Source organism: Oncorhynchus keta, chromosome 20, assembly GCF_023373465.1.
Source record: "Oncorhynchus keta strain PuntledgeMale-10-30-2019 chromosome 20, Oket_V2, whole genome shotgun sequence".
NCBI classification, from domain to species: domain Eukaryota; kingdom Metazoa; phylum Chordata; class Actinopteri; order Salmoniformes; family Salmonidae; genus Oncorhynchus; species Oncorhynchus keta.
In genome coordinates this window covers 8,639,950-8,665,536 of record NC_068440.1, presented here as the reverse complement: position 1 = coordinate 8,665,536, position 25,587 = coordinate 8,639,950, and the positions used below count along the sequence as shown (strand labels likewise).

Below are 25,587 nucleotides of genomic sequence, written 5' to 3'. Positions count from 1 at the left end.
AGGCGTAAGCTCCTTCCCAGGTCCGCGTGGGCGGCCCCGTGTGGTAGGGAGAGAGAAACACGACACCCCGAGAGAGGAAGGGGGGGGCTGGGGGTTGAGAATACGGAGTGAGTGGAAAAATAAAAGTCTGTAGAAAGAGAAAAAAAACGTGGTTCCATACTCAGATTGAGAGTTTTTCATGCGATGTTTTGACTGCTGCAATGACGATGTGGAAGATTCGACAATTGCAACATTTTAATGCGGCTAAACTGATTAGCTAAAGAACTATAACAGTGCTACAAGGCATTCCCCCACTATCAGCACGACGGACTCAAAGTTCAACGCCATTCAGTGCTGACGAGTGGCTTTATACCAAGCTAGAGCAGCATTCGTCTCTACGGTTTGTGAAAAAGAAAATACAAAATAAAGTTAGGAGCTCAGAAGTAACTGGGGAACAGTAGGGGGGCTGGGGGGTTAGAGCGCATGAGAACAGAGGGGTTTAGGCTAAGCTTAGAAACGGAAAAGTTTTCAAGCCAGCGAGGAATTTTTCGATTTTAATTTGTCAAGAACAACGAAGGCTGGGTGTCCAATACCACGCTAACTAACAACCAAACGGGAAACTTTCTGAATTGACCAGAGTCACCATGAAAACCCCCGGGGACACGGGTAAGTTACGATAATGTTCGCGGACCAACTATTGTCCGAATGGAACTCTTGTGTTCCTGTTGTTGTCCACTGGAAGTGCTTGATACTTTATGGCGCTCGACTGGCGGTTGTTATTGTTTCACGTAACAACACAATCACAACTGGATCATTTGGTAATGGCAAAATGATCAACTTGTAATGATGTACCCTTGTGTGGTCGCAATGACCAATGGTTATCGTAAATAACTACTGATTTAAGAACTCTGCGTAATGAGACGTTGGAATCCCCAGACAGGCTAGGGCGCTAGGCTAATTAGCTAGCTGATTGCCGCAATTTCCTACTCGAGTCCAAGCAGAGCTAGCTAACTCGGCGTGGAAAGTTTGTAAAATAACCACGCTAAACCATTTGCTCACACCACTGTGTATTAGTTAGCAAACAGCTTACTGTATCGGTGTCTGATAAACTTGGCTATTATTCCAGCTAGTTAGCTAACCAACTCTCGAACTTCCACATTTGACTAGCTTGCTAACCAATTCCCCCCAAAATGGACATTCCTGGCGAGTAACATTTAGTGTTAGCTAACGTAACCCTGCTTACGCTATCAAACGGACACAGACCTGTTAATAAACCGTTTGTTTATTTGTTTAGTTCTCCATTACTTAACTATTTACCAGGGTTGCTAGTTGGGCATGCCAGGACACTCATTCGACATTTAACCACCGCTTTTCAACGTCATTTAATTATTTCCAGCACAAAATCAATGTCTACATAATGTGTGAACGGCACATTTCTACGTTTTGTAGAAACACATATAATGTAAAAAAACAAATTCTATCCGATTACATCAAAAGTTAAACACAGATTCGCGATGACGTGGGGAAAATAAATACCCACCCTCTGACTAGAAACGTTGCAGGTTTTGAAAATCACCTTTTTTCTTATTTTTTTTATCCTACCCTGTGATGTCAGAGAAACATTTTTTTTTAGGACCTTTATCTTTTTATACCACATCATATACACGTGCAATTTTCACATATGTAGTAGACACTGATATGGTGCTGGGTATAATGAATGAGGTTGAATTCATATTTGTTTTTATTTAACTAGTTAAGAGCAAATTCTTATTTACGATGACGGCCTAGGAACAGTGGGTTAACTGCCTTGTTCAGGGGCAGAACGACAGATTGTCAGCTCGGGGATTAGAAATAGCAACCTTTCGGTTACTGGCCCAAAGCTCTAACCACTAGGCTACCTGCCGTCCCAACTCAGGCACAACTTTAATAGGAGGGGGGTCACTGTCTACTGGTGTCCTAGTAATTAGTTACCAGTGTACTTAGTAACGTTAGTACTTGCTGCCAGCACCTGCCCTCGCTGTAATGTTAACAGAACTACGGGAAAGCAGTGCTCGTAGAATGACACTTTCTACCGGTGTCCTAGCTAGCTACTGGTGACACCCATGTCTGTTTCATCTCTTCTTCTTCTGTTGGGTTTATCGATGGTTGGCATCAATAGAAGTATAAAGAACGCCCGGAATTGCATTCCGCAATCACACTCTGAGTAGGTCTAGTTGGCAAGATTGATTCCCCTCTCTCTGGTTGAATAAAAATAAGTGCATTGCCAGTGAAATCATGTTCACATGCATTAAACCATTAGCAGATTATTCCATTCCCCTCCCCCCAGTCTCAGGTACACCCACACATGAAATAACTTATTTAGAGTATGGGACTGTTTTCCATATGAGTTGGCTCTATGTAGGTGTACCTTTTCCCCCACCTCATTTGAGCTACACCTCTCACTTGGGACATGGCTTACAGTTGGTCTCACACTCGCAAAAAAACATTTATGCTTGATCACACACTATTTTCCCATAAATAGAACGCCCATATTTCTTTTGTCCTGTCCTGTAGCGTCTAATGAGCCAGAAAATGTTGGGAATTTGGAATTCTAGGAGATATTGCTTTATGTTTGCCACAACACAAACTCATCCTGTCACACTGCAAATATTACACAATATTTTGAGGAGTATGGACACCGGTTGCGAGGTATCCTACATACGGGATGTGGGAACTGGGAAGCTGAAGGGTCAATGTAAAATGGGGAATTTGGGGTGGCAGATTTAGTGTCCCTAAGTAGTTTCATGGCGTTCACTCATCTGCACTCATTGGTTCAATTTGTTCCCGAATGCTTCACATCTCGGGAATCCATCTTGTAGGCTAAGCTGCTGTCCTCCCACATCTTTGTGTGGCAACTCTGTTGTCTAATAACTGGATCGTTATGCTGTATGGGAGTTACTTTGTGCTACTCTTCATTAGTATTGTAATGGAGACTGATGCCAACATTCCAGGAAAATATCATTGGCATGAATTTGTTTCTCAATAGGCAATGGTATTCAGGCACATATTTATGTTGTAGATTATAGAATGTCACACAGGTTTACATGGCTCTTGGATCCACATGATAGAGACTGAAGTCCAATGCATAGGCCTATAGTACATCTGTCTGTTCCATTCTGAACATTGCACGCTCCCGGCTGACTCTGGCCCAGGTGAAACAGCTCAAAGGCGCCTTGACATCTGTCAACAGCACTGGGATTCCAGTTCTATGGGTCACACTCCACACCGCATCCGACCAGGGTGCAAGCAGTCTGAGCTGCTAGCTCCCAATTTTCCACTTGTGTTACTCATTATATCAACAATCCGCCACATGTGCGACGTCACAGCTGTAGCCGGGCACTTTTTGTTGTCTTCCCCAGTGTACGAGGTGAAAGGACCCATACACGAGGAATTAGCCTGCACAGGCCACTGCAAGTGACTGCTGGGGGTGCTCATGTTTGTCAGTGGGAATATTCAACATGGTTCCCGTCTGCATTTAAACAACATGAATGTCAGGAAAGGAAATTAGTAAGCATAGTGGGTTGAAATTGTCCTAGGCTATAAAAGAGAGGCTTTCTCAACAGCATATTCCCAACATGTTGACTAGGCCTAGCTGACCAAGTAATGGATCAATGTTATTGAAAACCCTTAATAAGCAGGTTATGCTGGTGTCGTCAGATTGGAAACCTGCACGATCGCAAGTGAACTCCGTACTCTGACCCGTGATGACGGGAAGAGATTTTTTTCCCCTGGAAATGTGCTTTGGTTATTACCCCTATTGTGAGGGAAAGAAAGCACACCAGGCCCAGGTAAAACAAAGGCACGCGCCATAGTTCATTACCCACTGAATACAGTAGACTATTTGTACTACTACAGTAGGGTTGCTCCCCCACCCGGCTCCACGCTTGAAAGGATCCTGCAGTGTAGATGAAACACCAGGCTAGCCCAAGTGGAACCAAAAAAATAGTCGGGCCGCTGAGCAGATAACATGTCAGGGCCTCTATCTGTGAACACCTGACAGGATGCAGAGGTTCCGGCTTCTTCACAAACTCCAAGAAGGAGCTTGATGTGACCAAACCAATTTAAGTCAACTTGGGTCCATTTTACTCTCGATGATAGAGCATATCTTTCTAGAATGACATGAATTCTTATGCTTATTTTTTTGTGCTTTTCTCCCCCATTTGAAATCTGTTGAACAGACTGTTTGTTGTTTTGCTTTTTTTTTGCTTTCAAATCTAGACATTTGGTCTTCAACTGACATTCCGAAGGTTTAAGTCTAGCCTAAATCAAACAGGCCATATCAGTGAAAGATCAACTTTGTCCTGTACTATGACACAAGGTTTAAGGACAGATTATGTAGAAGGTTTTTAAAATCTTCAAAATCATTACCAAACCCCTAATCTAAAATACAGAATTGAATATTTAGCATAGATATGCTAACTTCTCTCTTCTGAGCTGGAATGTTACCATCAATGCCGTTGGGCTTCACTTAATCAGATGGTACGGTTGTGTTAGTCAATGTGTCAAAGGGACTAAAATGTCTGACAAATATCAGTTACAAAGTATAATATTTGGTGTTTAACAGATCTGTACATGCAGTTTTTCTAGTAAAATGTTTTTAATGCGAAAGTACTGTTTGGACAAAATATTAACACATCACGTCATTCACCCATGGCCATCTGTGTCCCAGTGTTTAGCCAAGCTGTCAAAAGTGCAGGTTGCTCTGTCCTGTGGCTTGTGGACAGAGGGGAGCAGCCTGGGTGTTTTGTCTGCTCCAGCCCTGGGTTTGGTGGGAACCCTGAGGTTTTGTCTCGCCTGTGTCTGTCAGAACTCGCTCTGAATCCCTGCGGCTTTGGCTTTTCCACATGAGTGTGTGGTAGTGTGTTTTACTTCAAACTAATGTTTGTGTTAGTGGTGTACTCTGTGATATTCTAAAGTGCATCTCCGTGAACATGGGCGTTTGTGAAGGCTGAACTGGTGAGAACGCTGCGGTGTGGACCCCTCCTTTCTCACGCTACTTCACACAAAACATGACAACTTGCACCCGATTCTTCACCAGAGCAAGATCAAAGCAGGTAAGGTGTGAAGAAGGAGAAAGCTGAAGGGGAAGCCTGTTTACAGGCTGTGACAGAACAGAAGGGAATCTCAGCCCTGTTCCTGTTAGTCATCAAATGGTTCCATCTTATCAGGGGAGGTTTAAAACTCCTTCAGTATGTCTGTTTTCTCCCTCCGTCTCCTCTCCAGTTGGTAAGCTTTACAGCCAGAGACCACAGCTCAGAGTTAAATAAGCGGCACATTTGTTATTTTCCCTGACTCGACTGAGAACCCCCCTTCTATCAGACTGATTGTACTTACAAGAGCTAGACTCAGGGTAATGAAGATTTACTCTGCATTTGTGTTCTATGCTGAACACACACACACTCTCACACAACAGTTTATTACGGGGGCCGGACCCCCCACATACCAGTTAAAATGCTGACGTCTGTGTTGCATTACATACACAGACCCACTACACAGACACGCGCAGCACACTCTCAATTCTCACGCTAGTGCTGATGTTGGTTGCCATCTTTGTGGTGACGCCACATTGGCTCCCTCTTATATTTCTACGCACCCAATTTAGTCTGAGGAGGATCCAGTGCTAATGCAATAGGACTTGGATTTAACCGAATTAGGAAAATGTGAACACCGAGATGGTTAAAATGGCCACCTCAGGCCCAGTGTTTTTGCATACATCCTATCATCAATGACAAACAAGTAGATGTGTTGCATGCCCCACTAAAATAAACCATGTAGCTTTCCTGAAGTGTATGATTTGCGTACCGCCTACATTTAGGGCTGGCACAATGACCGTGTAACCGGCGGCTATGGGGGAAGACCTTCGTCAGATTAAAATACTTTTTTTCGGGAGGTGGATGGAACGAGCAGCTTACTGAAGACAGGACGGCTGGACTTCGGTGCCAATGAGTTTGTTTCTGCTGAAACATGGCCTCTACAACGTGACGACGTTAGACATTACAGTAAGCCTGTATGCAGGCTGCCTGAGACCGATCTGTGTAAACATCATTAATGATGCCCTGATATTGACAGCTGACTGTACACGGGAGGGACGGCCGGCCTTTGGTGCCATTGAGTTTGTTTCTGCTGAAACATGGACTTTACAACGTGATAACATTACAGTTACCCCTATATGCAGGCTGCCTGAGACCGATTTGTGTAAACATCCTTAATGATGCCCTGATATTGATCACGGCAAATAAATTACAGCAAAATGCTTCCATATAACCTACTCTGTTGGGTATTAGTATCAAGTCAATTTGAAGCTAGTTCTAGATCATGAGAAGCACAGTGTACTGCCACCAAGACTCTACTATCACCAATGACTATGAAGACTTTTTTTTTTTTGTCTCTATGGAAATATGGAACATTTAAAGATGCATTAGCCATCATTGAAGAGATTGGCAGCTTCAGTTCTGACTGATTTATCTCGTTCCCTTGGTTTGGTGGTTTATTCTGGGCTGTGGTGACAGCCGTCGGTTAGGGGAGGGAGCCCTGATGTCGACTGTGCGCTAATCTCACAGCTGTAGCCACCAAGTTGTCGTCAGCCGCTGTCTGTGGTTGTGGAGAGAAATGAAAGTAAAGACTGTCTGGAGACCTAACCTCAACATAGAACTTTGTAAAACTGGGCAATCTATCCTTTTCTCTGATTCTTCCTCCCGTTTCCAGCCCCCTTTCCACTGCGTTAACCCACCCTGACCACTTATTTTTTTATCGCTTGCATTTCCTTGATCTTCTGCTCTGTCTAGGCCTACGTCTTCATCTTTCTCTCACCGACTTTCTGAATGTCTCAATGTTAGCTCCTTGTCCTCTCTTCCATGTCACCTTTCTCACTCCCCCTCACTTTCTCCTGCTCTGTTTGCTGTTACTTTTCCAGAATCTCTCCCATCATCCTGCAAGTCTTGGTGTTTTTGCGAACTCACAAACCTGAGATTTCATACGTCTTTGAGTGAAGTTTGTAGCGTGTGCCGTCTGACGAATCGAAGAGACAGAATTGGCTTAGAAGAAGCCAGACACGGCTGCTGTCTACAGAGGCCAAAGTCCTGTCTGCCTCCAACAGAGCACAGGCCAGACCTCTAATCTGTGCTGCCTGGATGCATAGCCGCGGGAATATGTTTGGGGGTGGGGGTGCTGCGTTTTTTTTTTTCCTGACTTTGGGAGGAGGGGTGCAAGGGGGAAAAAACTTTGCCCGCCCTACAGACGGCTATATGGGTCCGCTAATACAGGACTAGTAAAGGCCCAGTGCGCTACTTTTGGGAGATCTTTCTAAACAAAAACAAAATATTTCATTTTTATTCCAATTGTATTTTTTCAGAGGGTGCAGCACCCTAAGCACCCCTATTTCCCACAGCTATGCCTGGATCCCCCTGAGTTCAGAAGAGAACTTTAGGGCACCCCCCTCCCTCCTTTGCAGAATAAGAATCTGAAGACAGCCAGGAGATAAAATGTGTGCCTCAAATTATAGGACAAAATAACAGGGGAGCAGGGGATAAGATATAACAGACTGAGATGAGCGACGAGTTAAGACAGTGGAACTTACTTGCATTTCTCCCCATAGAGTGCTTGTGATCCCTAGTCCACCACCAAATATCCCGCACCAGAAGCCAGGCCCCTGTACCACCACCAGTGACTTGGGCCCAGACGACTGACTCTGTCTGTCACCCACAGGGGGCTGAAAGGACCAGCTGTGCGAACGGGCCGATCTGGGTCCACCCCACTGGGAGGCTGTCTGGACTGACCAGTCAGAACCCACTTTCAGACCACTGCCCTCTGGATAGACTCATTTCCAAGTCACAGCAAGGATGCTTGTCTATGAGGAAAAAGCCAATCAGAGCTGACTTCTTTCAACAGCATGCCCCACTTTCCGTAGGCAGAGTTCCTCTCTGGAGTAGTGGGGATTTAGACAACACATGGTCGTCCTCTCACTTGGACATGACCTGATTTTGTCCAGGGGTCTTGCACATTACCCTGTTAGTACCATCCCAGAGCATGGAGGGAAAAGCCTGCGCGAAGCCCGGCTCACCCAACCGACCCCTCCATGTCCCCTCTGATCACTTCCAGGTCTTCTTCAGGTCACTGCCTCTACACTCTACTCAGTCACATGGTTCACAGCGGGCTTAACGGTCGATGGGATGATGAAGCTTAGATTAAGGATGTGCAAATACCTCTCAAGTGGATTATTTTTTGTTGCTATTCTACCATCCTCTTAACACTAGAACCGCTGGCCCTCGAGGCCCCCCCCCCCCTTCAAATTAATGAGCAGTCATTCTGACTTAACATTCTAACAGTGTAATTAATACATTTCATATATGCTATTGCAAAAATAATAATTTGCCTGTGTTTCTAAAGTTCTTTGGCAATATTGTATTTAAAAATAAATAAAAAAGTTAAATCACACAATAGCATTTTCATTAGTATGTTACTGTAGGCTATATATATTTAAACAATAAGGCACAGATGGGTGTGGTATAAGGTCGATATACCATGGTTAAGGGCTTTTCTTAGGCACGACGCATTGCGGCCATGCTATATTGGCCATATACCTCAAACCCCTGACGTGCCTTATTGCTATTATAAAATGGTTACCAACCTAATTAGAGCAGTAAAAAATAAATGATTTGCCATACCTGTGGTATGCCACGGCTGTCAGCCAATCAGCATTCAGGGCTCGAACCACCCAGTTTATAAATGTATACAGAACCTGTCAGAAGTTAGGATACACCTACTCATTCAAGGGTTTTTTTTAAATTTATTTTTTTACTATTTTATACATTGTTGAATTATAGTGAAGACATCAAAACTATGAAATAACACATGGAATCATGTAGTAATGAAAAAAGTGTTAAAGAAATCAAAATATATTTGAGATTCTTCAAAGTAGACACCCTTTGCCTTGATGACTGCTTTGCACAAATAAAGTGTCATACATTTTATTGGTGCAGTGCCATTGTTACAACTATGAAACAGAAAGCATATGTGTTGGAATGCGGTAAGAGCTTTTTGTTATAAAAAAATACAATAACAGCCACCAAGAAATGTGCTATTTGACACGTGGTCAAATGATTACAATCTCATTCAGCCTAAACATCATTAAGTGCCAAGTGTGCTTGATAAATACTGAAAATCATCACAAAAGCAATAAATGGCATCATAATGAATGTGTTGATTATGGCAGCAGTCAAACAAAGTCAATGTATTGTCCGCTTGTCAGCCAAGTAAAGCATTGTCATGAAATAACATCAGTTGGAGCATGCCACATAAACAACCAAAGCTGGTGGTGGCGTTTCATTTGATGGTGGCGGGGGCACCTGCTCGGCAGGCCCGGAATTTTTAGATTTTAGGGGCAAGGTTATTTGGCCTTTTGCTGTCCGTTACTCATCTTGTTGGCTGAGGAAAAGTAAATGTGGACAGTTCTTCTAACATCAATGTGCACCCAGGGAATTCAACAAGAAAGACACGCGCTTGTGTGTCCCAATGTGTCTGTCTTGTACTTCGGAGCTGCGATGCCCGAGAATCGTGTCCTTCTCATGGCATTGCCTTATAAGGATTGAGATACCTGAGCGCAATGTAAGTGAGAGGTAGCTTCGAAGCACAACGATTGGCAGCCAGGAAATGGGAATTATAATTATTATATTCAGGCTAAGGGCATAATGGCCAATTTGGCCACAAGACATGGAATTGTTTTTAGGGGGCGTTGCATCCACACGGCCTTGTCGGGCGATGCCGCCGGGAAATTTGAGGCCTGCTCAGTGTGCACCGTTCTGTTTTTGTGGTGTCGGCTGAGGCTCAGAATCAGAAGATTAATCATCAGGGATGTCATGATTCGTTTCTTCCCCACCCTCTGAGCATTTTCATTTCGATTTTGTAGCAGCTCTAACTGAGCATCTGCATCCATTTGACTTAGTCTTCTTGCCATTGTAAATGACGCACGCTCTCACTGTGTACTCCTGAGAACACTGTTAAGGCTGCTTCGATTCAGTGGACTGATATAGGGTACATACCATTTTAGAGATTATAAGTGGAGTAGGTCAATACAATAGAAGGGCCTGTTCTTCATTCACAATTAGTGATTACATAATTACATCGTTCACTCTTCAACTCACCTATTCTCCCCCCTTTCCCCCCATCATACTTTACTTCATTTATTTAATCTGTTACGTGTGAAATGTAGTTTCGGTTCCGTTTCGACGACTTGGCGGGTGTCTTCAACTTCCAGGAGAAGGGGAGCAGGCCCTACTGTTGGGAGGAGGAGGGGCAACGGGAAAACCATTCAAACAATGACATGCCATCCTAAAACTGTTTAACTCTAGTTCTGTTTGTGATATTAAGATTCTAACAATGACCGTGTGTTATATATACTTATTTAGGAAAATTAAAGGACGGAAGGGGGCATGACTTTACAAATGCCAGAGTAATACAAATGACTGCTTTAACGTTTCTAGTGTTAAGGGTCAAGCTCGGTTAAGCAATTCCTACTCAAGTCTTCAAATTGGTTGAGGTTTACCAAAGATTATAAATACTTTATAGTGAATTATGAGTGTTGTATTAGTTTCTAATAATATACGCACAAATCAAGTTTATTATGGAGATCAACTCCATTTCCTAACCTCAGGTTTTCAAGGCTAGTATTTAGGATGTCTGTCCCAGGGATCTATTGCTGAGCGTTGAGGGCCTGCACAGGCGTGCTCATAAACACTGGCTCTGTGTCCTCTCTGCACGGGACAAGGCCTGCACTCATACTCGACAGTCCTCACATAGCAGGAAAATTGGCGCAAACAGGCGCCCTGTCTAACCATCTAAGGCTGATTTTTTTTTTTTTTAATCACAGCTTGCACTGCACGGAACTCTCCAAGACGCGTCTGGTTTCTGTCTGGGCAGAGTTGGCCGTCGCGCCCCGGGATCCATTACACCGTCGCAGTCCAGCCCCTATGACTGTCCAACCACCGTCATGCTCCAACTTGATTTCATCTCGGTGGCGTTGACATTGGCAATTGTTGATGTAAAGATGAAGGTAACATATCGAGGGTCTGCAGTGTGGTGGAGTTGCGTCTTTGTGACGGTACTGCCATGACAACACCACACAGCCCTGTCTTTTTTTTTGTTTTGGGCTGCTACATTGCTTGGGGTCTGGTGCACCTGCATGGTGGCTGCTGGATGCATAAACATCCCAGAGCTTAGTGCATAGGGGGCCAATCGCACACAGCAAACACAACCAATGTATAGCTTATTCCCTTTGCGCCTTATATCTTTGGAAAGGCCACACAGCCTAATATGCCTTTACATTTTTATATTTTTATGTACTTAAGAGCCAGAGAGAGATTTTCCGATCTCTCTTCTAGTCTCTTTCACAGTACTCTGTGCTGATTTGAGTTTTTCATGCCTCCACTCTCTCTCTCTCTCGCTTATGTAACAGTTGACTTCTAGAATCGGGAGAGGGGTGAAAGTTCATGTGGTGCACCTGCAGCTCTGACTGGCCTCTTTGATCTACATCGGGGTGTTTTTCCTACCTGGGTCCTTAGCCCCTCCTACTATCTGTTTTTTTTCCTGTCTTCCTGGGTTTTTAAGTTGCCCCTCCTTGTCTCACTATTAATGCTTCGCCACCTGGACTCTGACATTTTTCCATTTTATTTGACCTCTTGGGTCGACCCGGGACGCATGCGTCCCATCTAGACATCAGGAAATGCAAATGAGCTACGCTAAATGCTAATAGCACTCGTTAAAACTCAAACGTTCATTAAAACACACATGCAGGGTACTGAATTAAAGCTACACTAGTTGTGAATCCAGCCAACAAGTCAGATTTTTAAAATGCTTTTCGGTGAAAGCATGAGAAACTATTATCTGATAGCATGCAACACCCCAAAAGACCCGCAGGGGGCGTAAACAAAATAATTAGCATAGTCGGCGCTACACAAAACGCAGAAATAAAATATAAAACATTCATTACCTTTGACGATCTTCTTTGTTGGCACTCCTAGATGTCCCATAAACATCACTATTGGGTCTTTTTTCTATTAAATGGGTCCATATATAGCCTAGATATCGATCTATGAAGACTGTGATCAAGGAACAAACAGCGTTTTATAACGCAACGTCATTTTTTAAAATGAAAAAAGTTGGCGATAAACTTTCACAAAACACTTTGTAATGCAACTTTTGTAATGCAACTTTAGGTAATAGTAAACGTTAATAATCTATCAAATTGATCACGGGGCGATGTATATTCAATAGCTCCACGTCTTCAAATCATGTTCAGAAATTTCTACTCCAAAACATCCTGTCGGAGACCAGAGGAAATGGGCTGTCTCTTGTTCGTTTGACCAAGAAACAAAGCCTAGGCAATTGACAAGGCTGGTGACATCGTGTGGAAGCTGTAGGAATTCCAATCTCGGCTCCAGGTAATTTGGTTTCCATTCAACAATACATGCAAGTAGCGCATTGATACTTTTTCCAGTTTTCAGTGATCAGTTTTTCTTCCGCTTTTCGATGAAACGCAGGCTCTGTTATAGTCACAGCTGTGATTTAACCAGTTTTAGAAGCGTCAGTGTTTTCTATCCACACATACTAATCATATGCATATACTATATTCCTGGCATGAGTAGCAGGACGCTGAAATGTTGCGCGATTTTTAACAGAATGTTCGAAAAAGTAGGGGGTAGGATTAACAGGTTCTAGGCAAGTCAGTTTAAGAACAAATTCTTATTTACAATGACAGCCTAGGAACAGTGGGTTAACTGCCTTGTTCAGGGTCAGAACGACAGATTTACCTTGTCTGCTCGGGGATTCGATCTAGCAACCTTTCATGAGTTGGTGTTGATGGCAATGTCTTTAGAATAGGGAGCTATTAGCCTTCAGGCTAGCATGAGTCAATGTTAGCATCCACCTTCTTTTAGCTACAAGACTTTTTAGCGCTTACCTTGTTTTTTTATTCGTGTGTGTTCGCCCTCTCAATGCACCGTGGCATGTCCCCATTGAAGTTCAATGGAGGGTAGTCCAGTGGTGATGGACTACTCACTCAGAGAACAAGTCCGTGCCCCCTCCTACCTCCCTCTGTGTCCAGGCAGCCGTCACTAGCAGACGGAGGCTGACCTTTTCCTCCAGCTAAATATAGAGCCAGCAAAGAATAGGAGGAAGGGAGGGAAAATGGGGGGGATTGATGGAGGGAACAGGGTGAAAAAGAGGCGATGGAGCCCCTGGTCTCAGACCAGCAGGCGTTCAGGACAATGCACGAGATGACTATCTGTTATTTAAAGCTACTATTATAAACACATGACGTCATACGGCTGCTAACATCAAGTAGCCGTATTGAAATCCTCGTATGAAAATGGTTCTCGTTTAGAGATCGTATATTTCTGTTGGAAGGGAAATTCGGGTGCCTCGAATAATGGTCTCCCACTCTTGTGGTAACCATAAAAATGCACTTTTTTTGTCCCTACTCCTTCAGTTATTTCCTTTAGAGACCCAGGGGAAATGGTTTGACAACTGTTTCTTCTTACTGACCTCGTACACCTGATGTTCGTCGGATCATTGTGGCCCCGCTACATGACTCTCCCAGGTATCAGCACACCACACATGGGAAGTGATGTGTGTTATTATGGCGTGTAACCAGGGTTGTGTTTATCCATGTGTAATTCCTGTCATAGTTACTGTCACCCGCAGGATCAGCAGCAGTCCCACCAGGACCACTGGTAGTGAGCACAGCAGAGCAGAAGACGGGCTTGTAATGGCTGTTATGCTGTGTGTGTGTGTGTGTGTGTGTGTGTGTGTGTGTGTGTGCCCGCATCCGTCTAGAGAGGAGCAGCGTTGTGAGTGTCAGTGATTTGAGTTAAGAGATTTGTAGTATGTGACGGACACGACAGTGTATGTCGGCTAAGGGACAGCAGAGCAGGACCGCGACCTTTCATCAGTGAAACCACAGATGACAAGTTCTCTTTTCCTGTGATGCCTCCTTCTCTCAGTCCTCCCTCGCTCATTTTGTCTTTTACCTCTTTGCCCCCAAACACTCTCTGAACTATAGATACCTTTTTTTAATTGAGTTACAGTTTTATGTTCAGTGTGTTTTCTGGTGTTTTATTTATAGAGCTAAAATGTCCTGTTGCTAAGCAATGGTGTCAGAGGGAGTGAGGGAAAGAAAGGGAAGGCAGCGCGGAGGGGAAAGGCGCGCTCCATGTGAAAACTGAATGACAAACAAGAAGAGGCCATGAGTCAGCACTGACGCACTCTGTGGGCATTGCTGCTATTTGTATGTGTGAGCACTCTTCTCCCACGCATGCACCCACTTTACCTTTTCTGAACATGTGTGTGTGTTCAATTTGCTCACTCGCTCTCGTTTTATCTGCTCCTGCCGGGCTTTACATGTGCTTTGCCACCAGCTTCCCAACATCTGCCCAAGTGGCACAGGCGCTAAAGTGGCGCCATTGATCTGGCCGGCCTTGTCGTCGTTGTGGGAATTATACGCCTATGCTTTAGGAGCTGTGAAGTGTCGGCTTGCCATCAGAACCATTCACTGTTCTGTCCAATTCAGACGAGACAATTGAAGTAGTTCAACGGTTTAGCCTGTTATCCCTATCCAATTACTTTGTGTGAGTCACGTGTCATAGGCTTTTATCTGGGCCACTCGCAAAATCGAATCTTCCTTCCTTCATACAAAGAGTTTTTTTTTTTGTGTGTGACAAAGGGCGTCGAAGTCCCTCTGGTGCAGCAGCATTTGACCTGGAATGAAGGTTTATAGTGACAATTGTGGACTTTGGCTCAACAGGTGGTTCAATGGGGCAATAGGGTACCAGTTGTCGGTATTGCTGTTTGTGTTCTTATCTCAGTGTTTACTCTAGTATTCTAGATATGATGTCCTTCTGTTTTCTATTATAACATAAATGCCTCTGGTATGTACGCCGTGGTGTGGTTTTATGTTGCGCTGTGCCCATGTGTTTCTCCGAGGGTGATTTCTCGGCCTGCTTCCTAGAGCACATCTGGTCCTAATGAGGTGTGTGTGTGTGTGTGTGTGGGGGGGGTTTATGTCTCTGCCTGGCCTTGTGTTGAAGTGGTGTTGAGTCTTTAAGCACAACCTACATCTCTAAAACACATACTTGCGCTCCCTGTTCTCACGTGTGTCTAATGCTTGTTATAGCTTTTATTTTGTCTTCATACTCAAGGCCGTTTTGATTAATGATAAACATGGAACTGATACGAAAGCACCAGGCCTGTACAGCTTGGATTTTAAACTCAAACAAAGTTACCCGCCCCAAAAAAATAATGTATTTTTTGTTTTTGAACACTGATCCCCCAGTACAGCTCTGTAAGACTCTTTTTATCCAAGGTGACTTGGTCAATAATCTACATGTGACCTGTCACCTGGTGATCAAACCCACGACTCACAAACCCTTTGTCGACTCTCCACTACCAGCCTTTCCCTGTCGCCTCTGTTCTTCGCTCCATCATCCCCAGCATTTGAGCACTACACCTCCATATAACCCCCTTTCCCCTCCTCCCTCCTCCCCAGGGTTTGCCTTCCCCGACTGGGCCTACAAACCTGAGTCGAGCCCCGGCTCACGACAGATTCAGCTCTGGTGCTTCATCCTAGAGCTGCTGCGGAAGGAGGAGTACCATGAAGTCATCGCTTGGCAGGGCGACTACGGAGAGTTTGTCATCAAGGACCCCGAAGAGGTGGCCCGACTGTGGGGTGCCCGCAAGTGCAAACCGCAGATGAACTACGACAAGCTGAGCAGAGCGCTTAGGTAAGAAAGGGGAACAACTATCGACTCGACTTAGGGATTCTGGGTATTGTAGGACGAAGAAAGGAAGTAAACTGGTCTCTCTTGCAAAATAGATTGAATCTAAGTGTAACAAACCTATGTAAATACAGACCTGAAGTGGGGGAATCTGTAGTCCTAGTGGGCTACAGTGTGTTTAACCTTTTACTCCAGCCGAGCTCTAACGCACCGGCCTCAACTAATAGCTGTTATTAGAAGAGTGTTTTTAGCTGATTTAAGACGGGCCTGGAGTGGCTCCCCCCTCCCCTGTTTGTTTTTCAAAGAGAAAGGGAGGAGAACAGAGGAGAAAGTGGGAGCGCGGTTCATCACGACTTGTTGATCTCGGATGTACGTCAAGGTCCCTCGTTTTAACGTGACCGCTCATTTAGACAACCTTGTCTTTAGAAACACACGCTGCAGAGCACACGTGGGAAGCCCAGAGCTTTTATTTAGTCCGCAGTCTGTTCTCGCTCTTCTTTTTTTTCTCTTCTTTTCACTCACTCAATTTCACACACACACACACACCACACGCATATCTCTGGCTGCCACACACTGGCTTGTCAGCGTCACCTTCATGTCGTAGGTTGGTGTGGGTCAGATAGTGCTCATCCTACCAATAACTCGTCACAGCTGCTTTCTCTGCCAGTCCTCCTCCATCCCATCTGCGCCTTGTGGGTTTGTTTCTATGGTGTACCAGTCTCCTCGACCGGTCTGACCTAACGTCTATGGTACTCTCTTCTGTCATAAAACTCTGCAATGAAAGGAGCTTTTTCAATTCTGAAGTAATTGAAACATGGCAATGTTCTTCCCTCATTAGGGTTTAGGTTTGGATTAGGGGCTGCGAAGTGTGTGTGTGTGTTAGTGTTTAGAATGTACTTTAAAGCTGTGTCATAGAGGCAGTACTAACGTTAGCTCTTTGTTTGAAGTGAGTTCAATTGTTCTTCAAAGCACCGTAGAGCAAGCTTGAGCCCTTGTGTGTCTGCATGTTTCTCCCAGCTCTCTCTGCTTGCGTTTGTGTGTGTGTGTGTGCTTTGTGTGTGTGCTTGCTTGCATGTGTCAACTCCAGTAAAGTCATTCACCGTATCACCTGGCTGGCTGGCTGGCTGGCCTTTCTTTCTGGCTGGCCTTTCTTTCTGGCTGGCCTTTCTTTCTGGCTGGCCTTTCTTTCTGGCTGGCCTTTCTTTCTTTCTGTCCTTTCTTTCTGGCTGGCCTTTCTTTCTTTCTGGCCTTTCTTCCTTTCTGGCCTTTCTTCCTTTCTGGCCTTTCTTCCTTTCTGGCCTTTCTTCCTTTCTGGCCTTTCTTTCTTGCTGGCCTTTCTTTCTTGCTGGCCTTTCTTTCTGGCCTTTCCCCCATGTGTTCGAGTGCTCTCTCTCTGCGCCTGTGAACATTTACGTTCCAGTCCAAACCTGTCTCCACTTCACATCTATATCAAAGTAAGCACTAGGAAGCCTCCTACTATTACTGCCATTTAGCGTGTGTAGGTGGGAGCCCTCTAGTCATAGTGGTAGCCGCTGCAATCGGGAGAGGCCCTTCATCCATTGAGTCCTCACTGTGCCGGCACGAGAGGTTCAGCAGTGAGACGAGCCAGAGCTAGCTACCTTTTGGTTCACCGGCTACAATAGCTGAGGACTTCCTTCCACTCCTAGTGCAACTGAAGTCTTTAGACTGAGTCCCTGCGTGTTCATTTGGCCATTGTTTGGAAAGGTCTGTCTCACTGAGGTGAAACATATCCTACTATTCTCCAGTGTGTGTGTGCGCTCATTACGTTTCGTATTGTCATGGTTACCGCACCCAATGATACCCTTAGATCAGGGCCCTCCAACCCCGTTGCTGGACAGCTACCGTCCTGTAGGTTTTCACTCCAACCCTCATCGAGCCCACCTGATTGCAGTCGTCTGGTTGATAAGCTGAACCAGGTTGGTTACAACTGTGGTTGGAGGAGGGTAACTCTCTAGGAAACAGGGTTGCAAACCCTTGCCTTAGATAAATAGCAATACAATTACATTGTAATACAATTACATAGTAATAGATACTGCATGTCTTTTATTTTTTATTTGGGGGGGGTTCTGTGTATCACACTCAGTAGGACCACATAATGTGCTGTCTTTGTGTGCCATCGAATGTATTTCATCTTTATTTAACCGTGCAAATTGAACAAATAGCGAGTAACCGTGTAAACCTTGACCCCGCAGATATTACTACAACAAGAGAATCCTCCACAAGACCAAAGGGAAGAGGTTTACCTACAAGTTCAACTTCAACAAGCTGGTGCTGGTCAACTACCCCTTCATCGACATGGGCTCTGGTCAGTACTGTCTCTAGTCTGGTCGAAAATTCACCAGGAGACCATCACTGGCACAGTTTTAAAGATACTATAGATTAATACGTTGTAAATGTCCATAATTTGCAAGTCTTAAAGCACTTCCACAAAGTCCTCATGCATTTACTGACGTCTGATCGTTGGGAGATTTGATTTCTGTATCTGTCCAGTTCTAAACGTTTTAAAGGCTAGCTACGCCAATACAGAGCCCTAATGTGCCTGAGAGCCTAACACGTATTGGCGCCATTTTGTTGTGGAAGCGGCTACAATGACTGACAGGTAATGACGTGGACTAAATGCTTAAAATACTCTTCCATCTCCTATCAGGTTTATGTAGTGGAGCGATGTTTGCATATTGCATATTTGTTTATATGCTTCATACCAAGTGTTTCCTCTTTTTCTTTTAAGTCCCTGGGGCAGTAATCACAGCCACACAGTATAAATAGGGCACACTTGAAGCCTGATACCACGTGACATAGCTTTTTGCATGGAGTTTTTATTATACTCCATATTTGATGTGGTCTGGGTTTTGACATGTTTTGATATCGTGGTCACACACACCCATGCCTCTCCGACGTTAACTCACTCAGCGGTTTTAGGAAAATGGAGCTACCCGACTCGTGTTTGTGATGGCAAAAAGAACGACTTTCCAATATTTAATTTTGGCACGGGCGAGGATGCCAAGAACTTGTTGTGCGCCACAATTTGGTATCGCAGGGCAGAAAAGGGGAATGTAACACGTGAGCAGTGGGTTTTCTCTCTCTCTGTCTGTGATTCTGTGTACAGTAACTTTTACTCTCACTCACCTGCTTTTTCTGACTTGGTTTCACTTTGACTCTGATTCTCCTTCTGTCACCCATTGCCGCACACTAACTGCTCACTCTCTCTCTCGCTCTCTGTTTCATTCCTACCCTCTACCCTCTAACTTGTCCTGTTCTCTGTCTCCAGGTAGGGGAGTCCCCCAGAGCGCCCCTCCCGTGCCGACCGGGGGCAGCCACTTCCGCTTCCCCCCCTCCACCCCGTCCGAGGTGCTCTCCCCCAATGAGGACCTGCGCAGCCCGGGCGTGTTCAGCAGCGTGGCCCGCCGTATGGGCCGCGGCTCTGTCTCCGACTGCAGCGATGGCACCTCCACCAATTCTGAGCTGGAGGAAGGCGTGGGGGGTGAAGATCGTGGCGGCGTGGGCCCCGAACGGGCGTTCCGCGGCCTCCTCCACCCCCGCCTCTCCCATGACTCGCTGTTTCGTGCCTACGGGGGACCCGGCGGGCTAGGCCGTCCCCCGCCCGGCCACAGGGTCCACGGTGACCCCATGTCTCCGTTCCCTGTGTCCCCACTGCCGGGCCCTGGGGGCCTCCTGGGGTCCACCCTGTCCCCAGCCCTGTCCATGACCCCTGGCTCCCACCTGCCCTACACCCCGTCCCCCTCCCTCAGCCCCATGCTGGGCTCCCACTTCTCCTTCAACCCGGACGACATGAAGCGCTACCTGCAGGCCCACCACCAGAGTGTCTACAACTACCACCTCAGCCCCAGAGCCTTCTTCCACTACCCCAACATCGTGGTCCCCCAGCCCCACAGGCCTTCTGCCGCCCCTGACAAGCCCATAACAGCCCACCACCATGCCCCGCCCATGCCCCACTCCCATTCGCTGCACCACCATCAAGGGGAGGAGCAGCACCCCTCGCCCTTCAAGTTCAAGCTGCAGCCGCCTCCGCTGGGGCGTAAACAGAGGGACTGCTCCGCCTCCTCTACCGGTGGGTCCTCCTCCAGCCTAGGCTCCTCCTACGCTGCTTTAGGGCTGCTCTCTAACTCTTCCTCAGTGGGCCCTCCCAAAATCAAGGTGAGCCAATCACTAACCAGAATCAAGGTTCGCCTGACTAACCCCTAGTTTAATGTAAAAAGAGATGTGCTCATCAATGACTCCTCTGTTGACTAGGTGGAGCCCGTCTCCGACATCGAGTCCGATGAGGAGGTGGAGGTGACCGACATCAGCGAGGAGGACGAGCTGCTCGACGACTACGAGGGCGACGTCTTCACCCCCCCTCATCCCACCAACGGAACCGCCCCTACCGCCATTACCAACCTGGGTGTCATCGCCACTGACGACCTGGATGAGGATGTGTTCAAGACCCCCGCCGCCCCTCCCATGGGCCCTCTGACTCCCTCCCTGCTGGGCCTCAAGAGCGAGCCAGGCCAGGGACCTCCCATTAGCCCCGGCAGCACCCTCTGTATCCCCCTCAAGCTGCGCTTCAAGCGCCGCTGGAGCGAGGACCAGAAGATGGAGGCCTATGGCGAGCGCGAGGAGGCCGAGGATAAGAAAGTGCGGGCAGAGAAGGAGGTGGTGGAGGAGCCGGCAAGGAGGGAGTCAGAGAATGGGGAGGGGCCAAGGAAAAGCCCGTCCATGAGTCTGGGGGCTCCTCCGGCCCAGCGCAGGGCCAGCTCCGAGCTGCAAAGAGCCACAGCCCAGCTGTCTCTGGAGAACCACGGAGCCTGTTGAGGCAGGAATACACACACAGAGAGAGAGAGACAATCTCATGCCCATACCTACATATACACACTCACTCACTCTTATAACCAAGCTTACGCATATACACAAGTGCCTGTGCGGAAGGCTTTTTTTACTCTCATTTTGAACTGATTTAATAGTGAACATTAACACACAGCTCAACATGCTGTGACTGAGACACTAAGGCTGGCCATTAGATATCCCCTCTAAACAGAAGACCCTTCAGGGCCTAGTTCCAGGATCCATCCCTTAGACCTGTACGCTGCCTTAAGGTGCCTCCATCTCCCCTCTCAACATCTCCTCCCAGTAATGCCCTTAGCTCCTTAGCCTTTTATGTTGCATCAAAACAGATGGGAAAGAGTCCCTTCAGACCCACTCTCCCAGAAGGACCTTAATATTGCTGACACTGGGGGGGTGACATCACGACAATGCCTTCTACCTTCAACAGACTTGAAAAGAGATTACAGAAGTGCTTGTCTTGATGGGGACCTCCTACCAACTCTTGTCAACTGTTCCATCACCTTTTATGACTGGGAAGGGATCTCAGGATTCAAAACAGAGACCTCCTTGTCCGCGAATGTCTAATCAAGACCTCTTCGACAAGGACTGACTTAAGACTGAATGTGTCTGAGTGAGCCCTCCTTTTCACCAGACGCTCTTTGATAATCGTCTCTCCCCAGACTTGAGCGTAGGGACAAAAACCATAATGGCGTGCAGATCTATAGAGGACGTGGATGGACTGACTGGAGACCCCCCGTCGTCGTCGTCTCTCATGGCCTTCCTGTCACTCAAGTGTTGATTGACACCTACCATGGTAACAATGCAGTACCCAACCCAGCCAGGCCTTAATGGACAGCTTTTGGGGACCCTACAAGACTTTTGCACAATCTTATAAGAAGAGTGGATCGAGGAAATGTTAGTCCGCGCTTGGAATGGTGTTGAAATATTATCTTAAAGGTCTCCTCTCCCCTCGTTTAAGCCGCTCCTGTTTCTCCCATAGAGGGTGCCTCAGGAAAAAAAAAAAAAAAAGAAGAAAAGTGCCGTATTTGGGGAGATGCGGTGGGGCATTTGCAGTGAACGGAGGGTTAGAAGTACCTTTGTATATACAATGTTCTTGAACCGAGACTGAAATTAATAGATTTTCCCCTCCCTCCCCAAGAAAGTATACCATGAATGTGAGTACCGAGGTGATGTCAGGCAACTTCACAAAGCCTTTTTAGTGATATTTGAACTTTGCCCGTTTTAATGAACAAACCGGACAACTTGAGATTGTGCCTTTTTTTAAAACTGACAGGTGACTTAAAGGAATTACCCCTGCCAAATAATGTGCTCACACTCTCCCACACACAGACACAATGTTGTTCCCTGACGTTCACACTAACGTTAAAAAAAATCTCATTGTTAACTCACATGGTACCTCCCCACAAACACACACACACACACACATACTTCTGTAGAAGCCTCGAGCATATCGTACTGAAATGAGTTGGTGTGGCGTGGGAACAGACCGCATACACTGATTGCCACTTTGCCTTATTTTTTTTTATACCATTAAAGAAACAGATGCTGAATAACTTAAACCAATACTACACATATTTTATTTGAATATATTAAGTACAAATGTTATATTTCAAAAAAATGTATAATTTGATTATGAATCAGGAATTGTAATGGTAACTATATGTTGGGCATATATGAGGGAGCCCTCTTCTCTCCTTGCCCCTCTTGACTGTGGAACTGCATTGAAAAGGGTCCTTGTGCAGGAGGAATCGGACCACGGTTCTGTTTGTAATGTAAAAACAAGTATTCTGTTTAGGGGTTGAAGGATGGTGAGTGTAAAGGGACAGTAAATGAACAAATAATGGAGAAATGTTAGATCTTGGACCCTGAACCTCAGCTTTTACGACCAGGCTCACTCCTTCTCGACACCCCAAATGCTCCTGGGAACACAGGGACTAGGAGCCTTTTGAGGTCTACTGAACCTGCCTTTTGTCTTGGACCATGAACTATACTAGGAGAATGAATCAGCAACACTCCACCACATGTGTGTACACATGTGAGGTAGACCTGGTCTGCTGAGAGGGGTGGAAATGCGGCTAACCTAGAGTAAAAGGAAGGTGACATCGCTAGCGACATGATTTCCCACCCCCGTACTAGTCCCTCTGGCTTTGCAGACGCTTAACCAGAGAAGCCACCACCGCCCAAGCAGGATATGACATCACAAAACCTCGGAGAGTGACTTCCCGTAATCTGAGAAGACGCTTTGTAGGTGCCATCTACTGCGTATAGGCCCCTCCAGCTGGGTAACACAACAAGATCCAGGCCAAAATAAGACTTGCCCAGAGTTTGTTCATAGCGCTAGTGTGGCGTGAGTGGGTGTCTAAGCAGCTGTTGGTGTTGCCTTAAGGCGTCCGCATGCTTCCCAGCAGAAACTGCTCAGAAGAGTTTGTGGATATATTATGCTAACATTTTGTTACATTTTGGACTTCGGTAAGGTTTTTTCGGCTGTTTGGGCACATTATATTTTTTCTCGAAGGAAACCGACGTCAGTAGCTGAAGTTTATGCCCCTTCTTCGGTGATTGATCAACAGTAGGGATTCTTAAATAATGTCTTAGTTGTCATTCAAGGAGAGACGACTCATTTTCATGCACATTGTTTTTGTTTAGACATACTGCACCCACTTAGTTTGGTTTAAAATTGCGCGACTAAGAGCTTCTCTGCAAAAACTTCAATTAATTACATATTTCTTGAGTTATTCTGACTATTTTGAGGAAGTGTATACTGGCTACAGTGTCTCAAAATGGACAAACCGTACTATTGCCGCTTTTTTTCTCTTCTTGTTTTTCAAGCGAATGTCTTTAAGGGAGTTTTGCGAACACAGTCATTCGGTTCGGGACCAGTCAAACAGAAGCACGCTGATGCCTTTAGCCACCCAGCTAGTCTTTTGTCCCATCTTGCATTGTAACTGACAGCTGCCTTAATTGTTGCTTAGAAAGAAAAATTAAATCACAATTTGTTTTCCATACTATGTTGATACTTTTCCCTCAATATCATCATTGCTGTTTATTTTTCAAAATATATTATTATTATTATTATTATTATTAACATGATTTACTATTTGATTATTTTGTACTCTGGGCCTACCTCTTTTCCATGGCTATTTGAATCTCTCATGGGTTTAGTGTTTTATTTTTCAGTACGTATTTTCCAGACAATGACAACTCCTCCATCTTACACTTATCTGAACTAAAATAGTAGTTATAACTTCAACTAAGCTGGTTGTATTTGTAATTGTGGACACATGGAAAAGAGGGGCTCACATAATCCTATCACATTACCTTCGTTTTGAAATATCTTTTTTTGGTCTTGTGTATATATATTATTTTTCACTTTTGGGAGGACTCTGTGAGGAAAAAGATATTGTATTATTTGAAAGGTGACCATCTCTCTCCCTCTATCCTCCCTCTCTCTCTTCGTTCACTCTTCTCAGCGGTTATTTAACACTCAAACTGAGATGAGACTCCATGCCTTGAGGAAGTGTACCTTCTGTTTCTCTTGTATTTTTCACCCCTTATTTGTAATTCAATTGTAATCAGGGTTCATTAAAACAGGTAAAAATTGACAAGTGTCTGTGTTTTTTAATAGAGGACTTACACATGAGGTTTATTACATTAGTTAGTCCAGGGCAATGCCTTTGTACCTGTGAATGTGTTAGTCATAGATATAGACTGAACAAAAATATAAACGCAACATGTAAAGTGTTGGTCCCATGTTTCAGGAGCTGAAATAAAAGATCCCAGAAGTTGTCCATATGCACAAACAGCTTATTTATCTCAAATGTTGTGCACTAATTCATTTAAATCCCTGTTAGTGAGCATTTCTCCTTTGCCAAGATATGCCACACCTGTTAGGTGGCTGGAGTATCAAGAAGCTGATTAAACAGCATAATCATTACACATTGTGCTAGGGACAATAAAAGGCCACTCTAAAATGTGCACTTTTGTCACACAACACAATGCCACATATATCTCAAGTTGAGGGAGCATGCAACTGGCATGCTGACTGCAGGAATGTCCACCAGAGCTGTTGCCAGAGAATTGAATGTTCATTTCTCTACCACAAGCCGCCTCCAACGTTGTTTTTGAGAATTTGGCAGTACGTCCAACCGCCCTCACAACCACAGACCATGTGTAACCACGCCAGCCCAGGGCCTCCAAATCAGTCTTCTTCACCTGCAGGATCATCTTAAGACCAGGCACCCGGACAAGTGATGAAACTGGGTTTGTGCAACTGAAGAATTTCAACTGTCTCGGGGAAGCTCATCTGCATGCTCGTTGTCCTCCCCATGCTCTTGACCTGACTGCAGTTTGGGGTCATAACCGACTTCAGTGGGCAAATGCTCACCTTCGATGGCCACTGGCATGCTTGAGACGTGTGCTCTCCATGGCTGAGTCCCGGTTTCAACTGTACCAGGCAGATGGCAGACAGCGTGTATGGCATCGTGTGGGCGAGCGGTTCGCTGATGTGCATGGTGGTGTTATGGTGGTGTTATGTTATGGACAGGCATAAGCTAAGGACAACTAACACAATTGCGTTTTATCGATGGCAATTTGAATGCACAGAGATACTGTGACGAGATCCTGAGGCCCATTGGCATACCATTCATCTGCCGCGATCACCACCTGTTCCAGCATGATGATGATGATGCACGCCCCATGTCGCAAGTATCTGTACACAATTCCTGGAAGTTGAAAATGTCCTTGCATACTCTTAAGTCATGTCATCCATTGACCATGTTTTCAATATCCAGCAGTTTCACACAGCCATTGAAAGAGGCAAATGGTCACACCAGATAGTGAATGGATACATTTATTTTAATTTTAATTAGGGTGGTTGACCAACATGCCTCTATTCCCAGCCATTTGAAATCCATAGATTAGGGCCTAGTATTCATATACACTA

At 45.5% G+C, this 25,587-nt stretch overlaps 1 protein-coding gene across 2 annotated transcripts; it reads left to right on the top strand.

The window, feature by feature from the left end:
- Window positions 1-24,250, top strand: LOC118378282 (ETS domain-containing transcription factor ERF-like). 2 transcript variants are annotated; one of them, XM_035765254.2, is made up of 6 exons: window positions 1-645; window positions 10,883-11,065; window positions 15,554-15,788; window positions 17,996-18,108; window positions 19,072-19,958; window positions 20,055-24,250. In XM_035765254.2, the coding sequence occupies exons 3-6, from the start codon at window positions 15,757-15,759 to the stop codon at window positions 20,613-20,615; spliced, it is 1,593 nt and encodes a 530-aa protein (XP_035621147.1). In that variant the 5' UTR covers window positions 1-645; window positions 10,883-11,065; window positions 15,554-15,756; the 3' UTR covers window positions 20,616-24,250. The 2 variants fall into 2 exon arrangements, with proteins under 2 accessions (XP_035621147.1, XP_035621146.1); XM_035765253.2 differs by lacking the exon at window positions 10,883-11,065 and having other exon boundaries at window positions 3-645.
- Window positions 24,251-25,587: the final 1,337 nt, after the last annotated feature.

Bases quoted from the DNA above. Each gene is read 5' to 3' on its own strand.
- LOC118378282 (XM_035765253.2), top strand. From the start codon at position 624: ATGAAAACCCCCGGGGACACGG. The intron at 646-15,553 runs GTAAGTTACGAT...CCTCCTCCCCAG, and splicing joins GAAAACCCCCGGGGACACGG to GGTTTGCCTTCCCCGACTGG. The intron at 15,789-17,995 runs GTAAGAAAGGGG...TTGACCCCGCAG, and splicing joins AAGCTGAGCAGAGCGCTTAG to ATATTACTACAACAAGAGAA.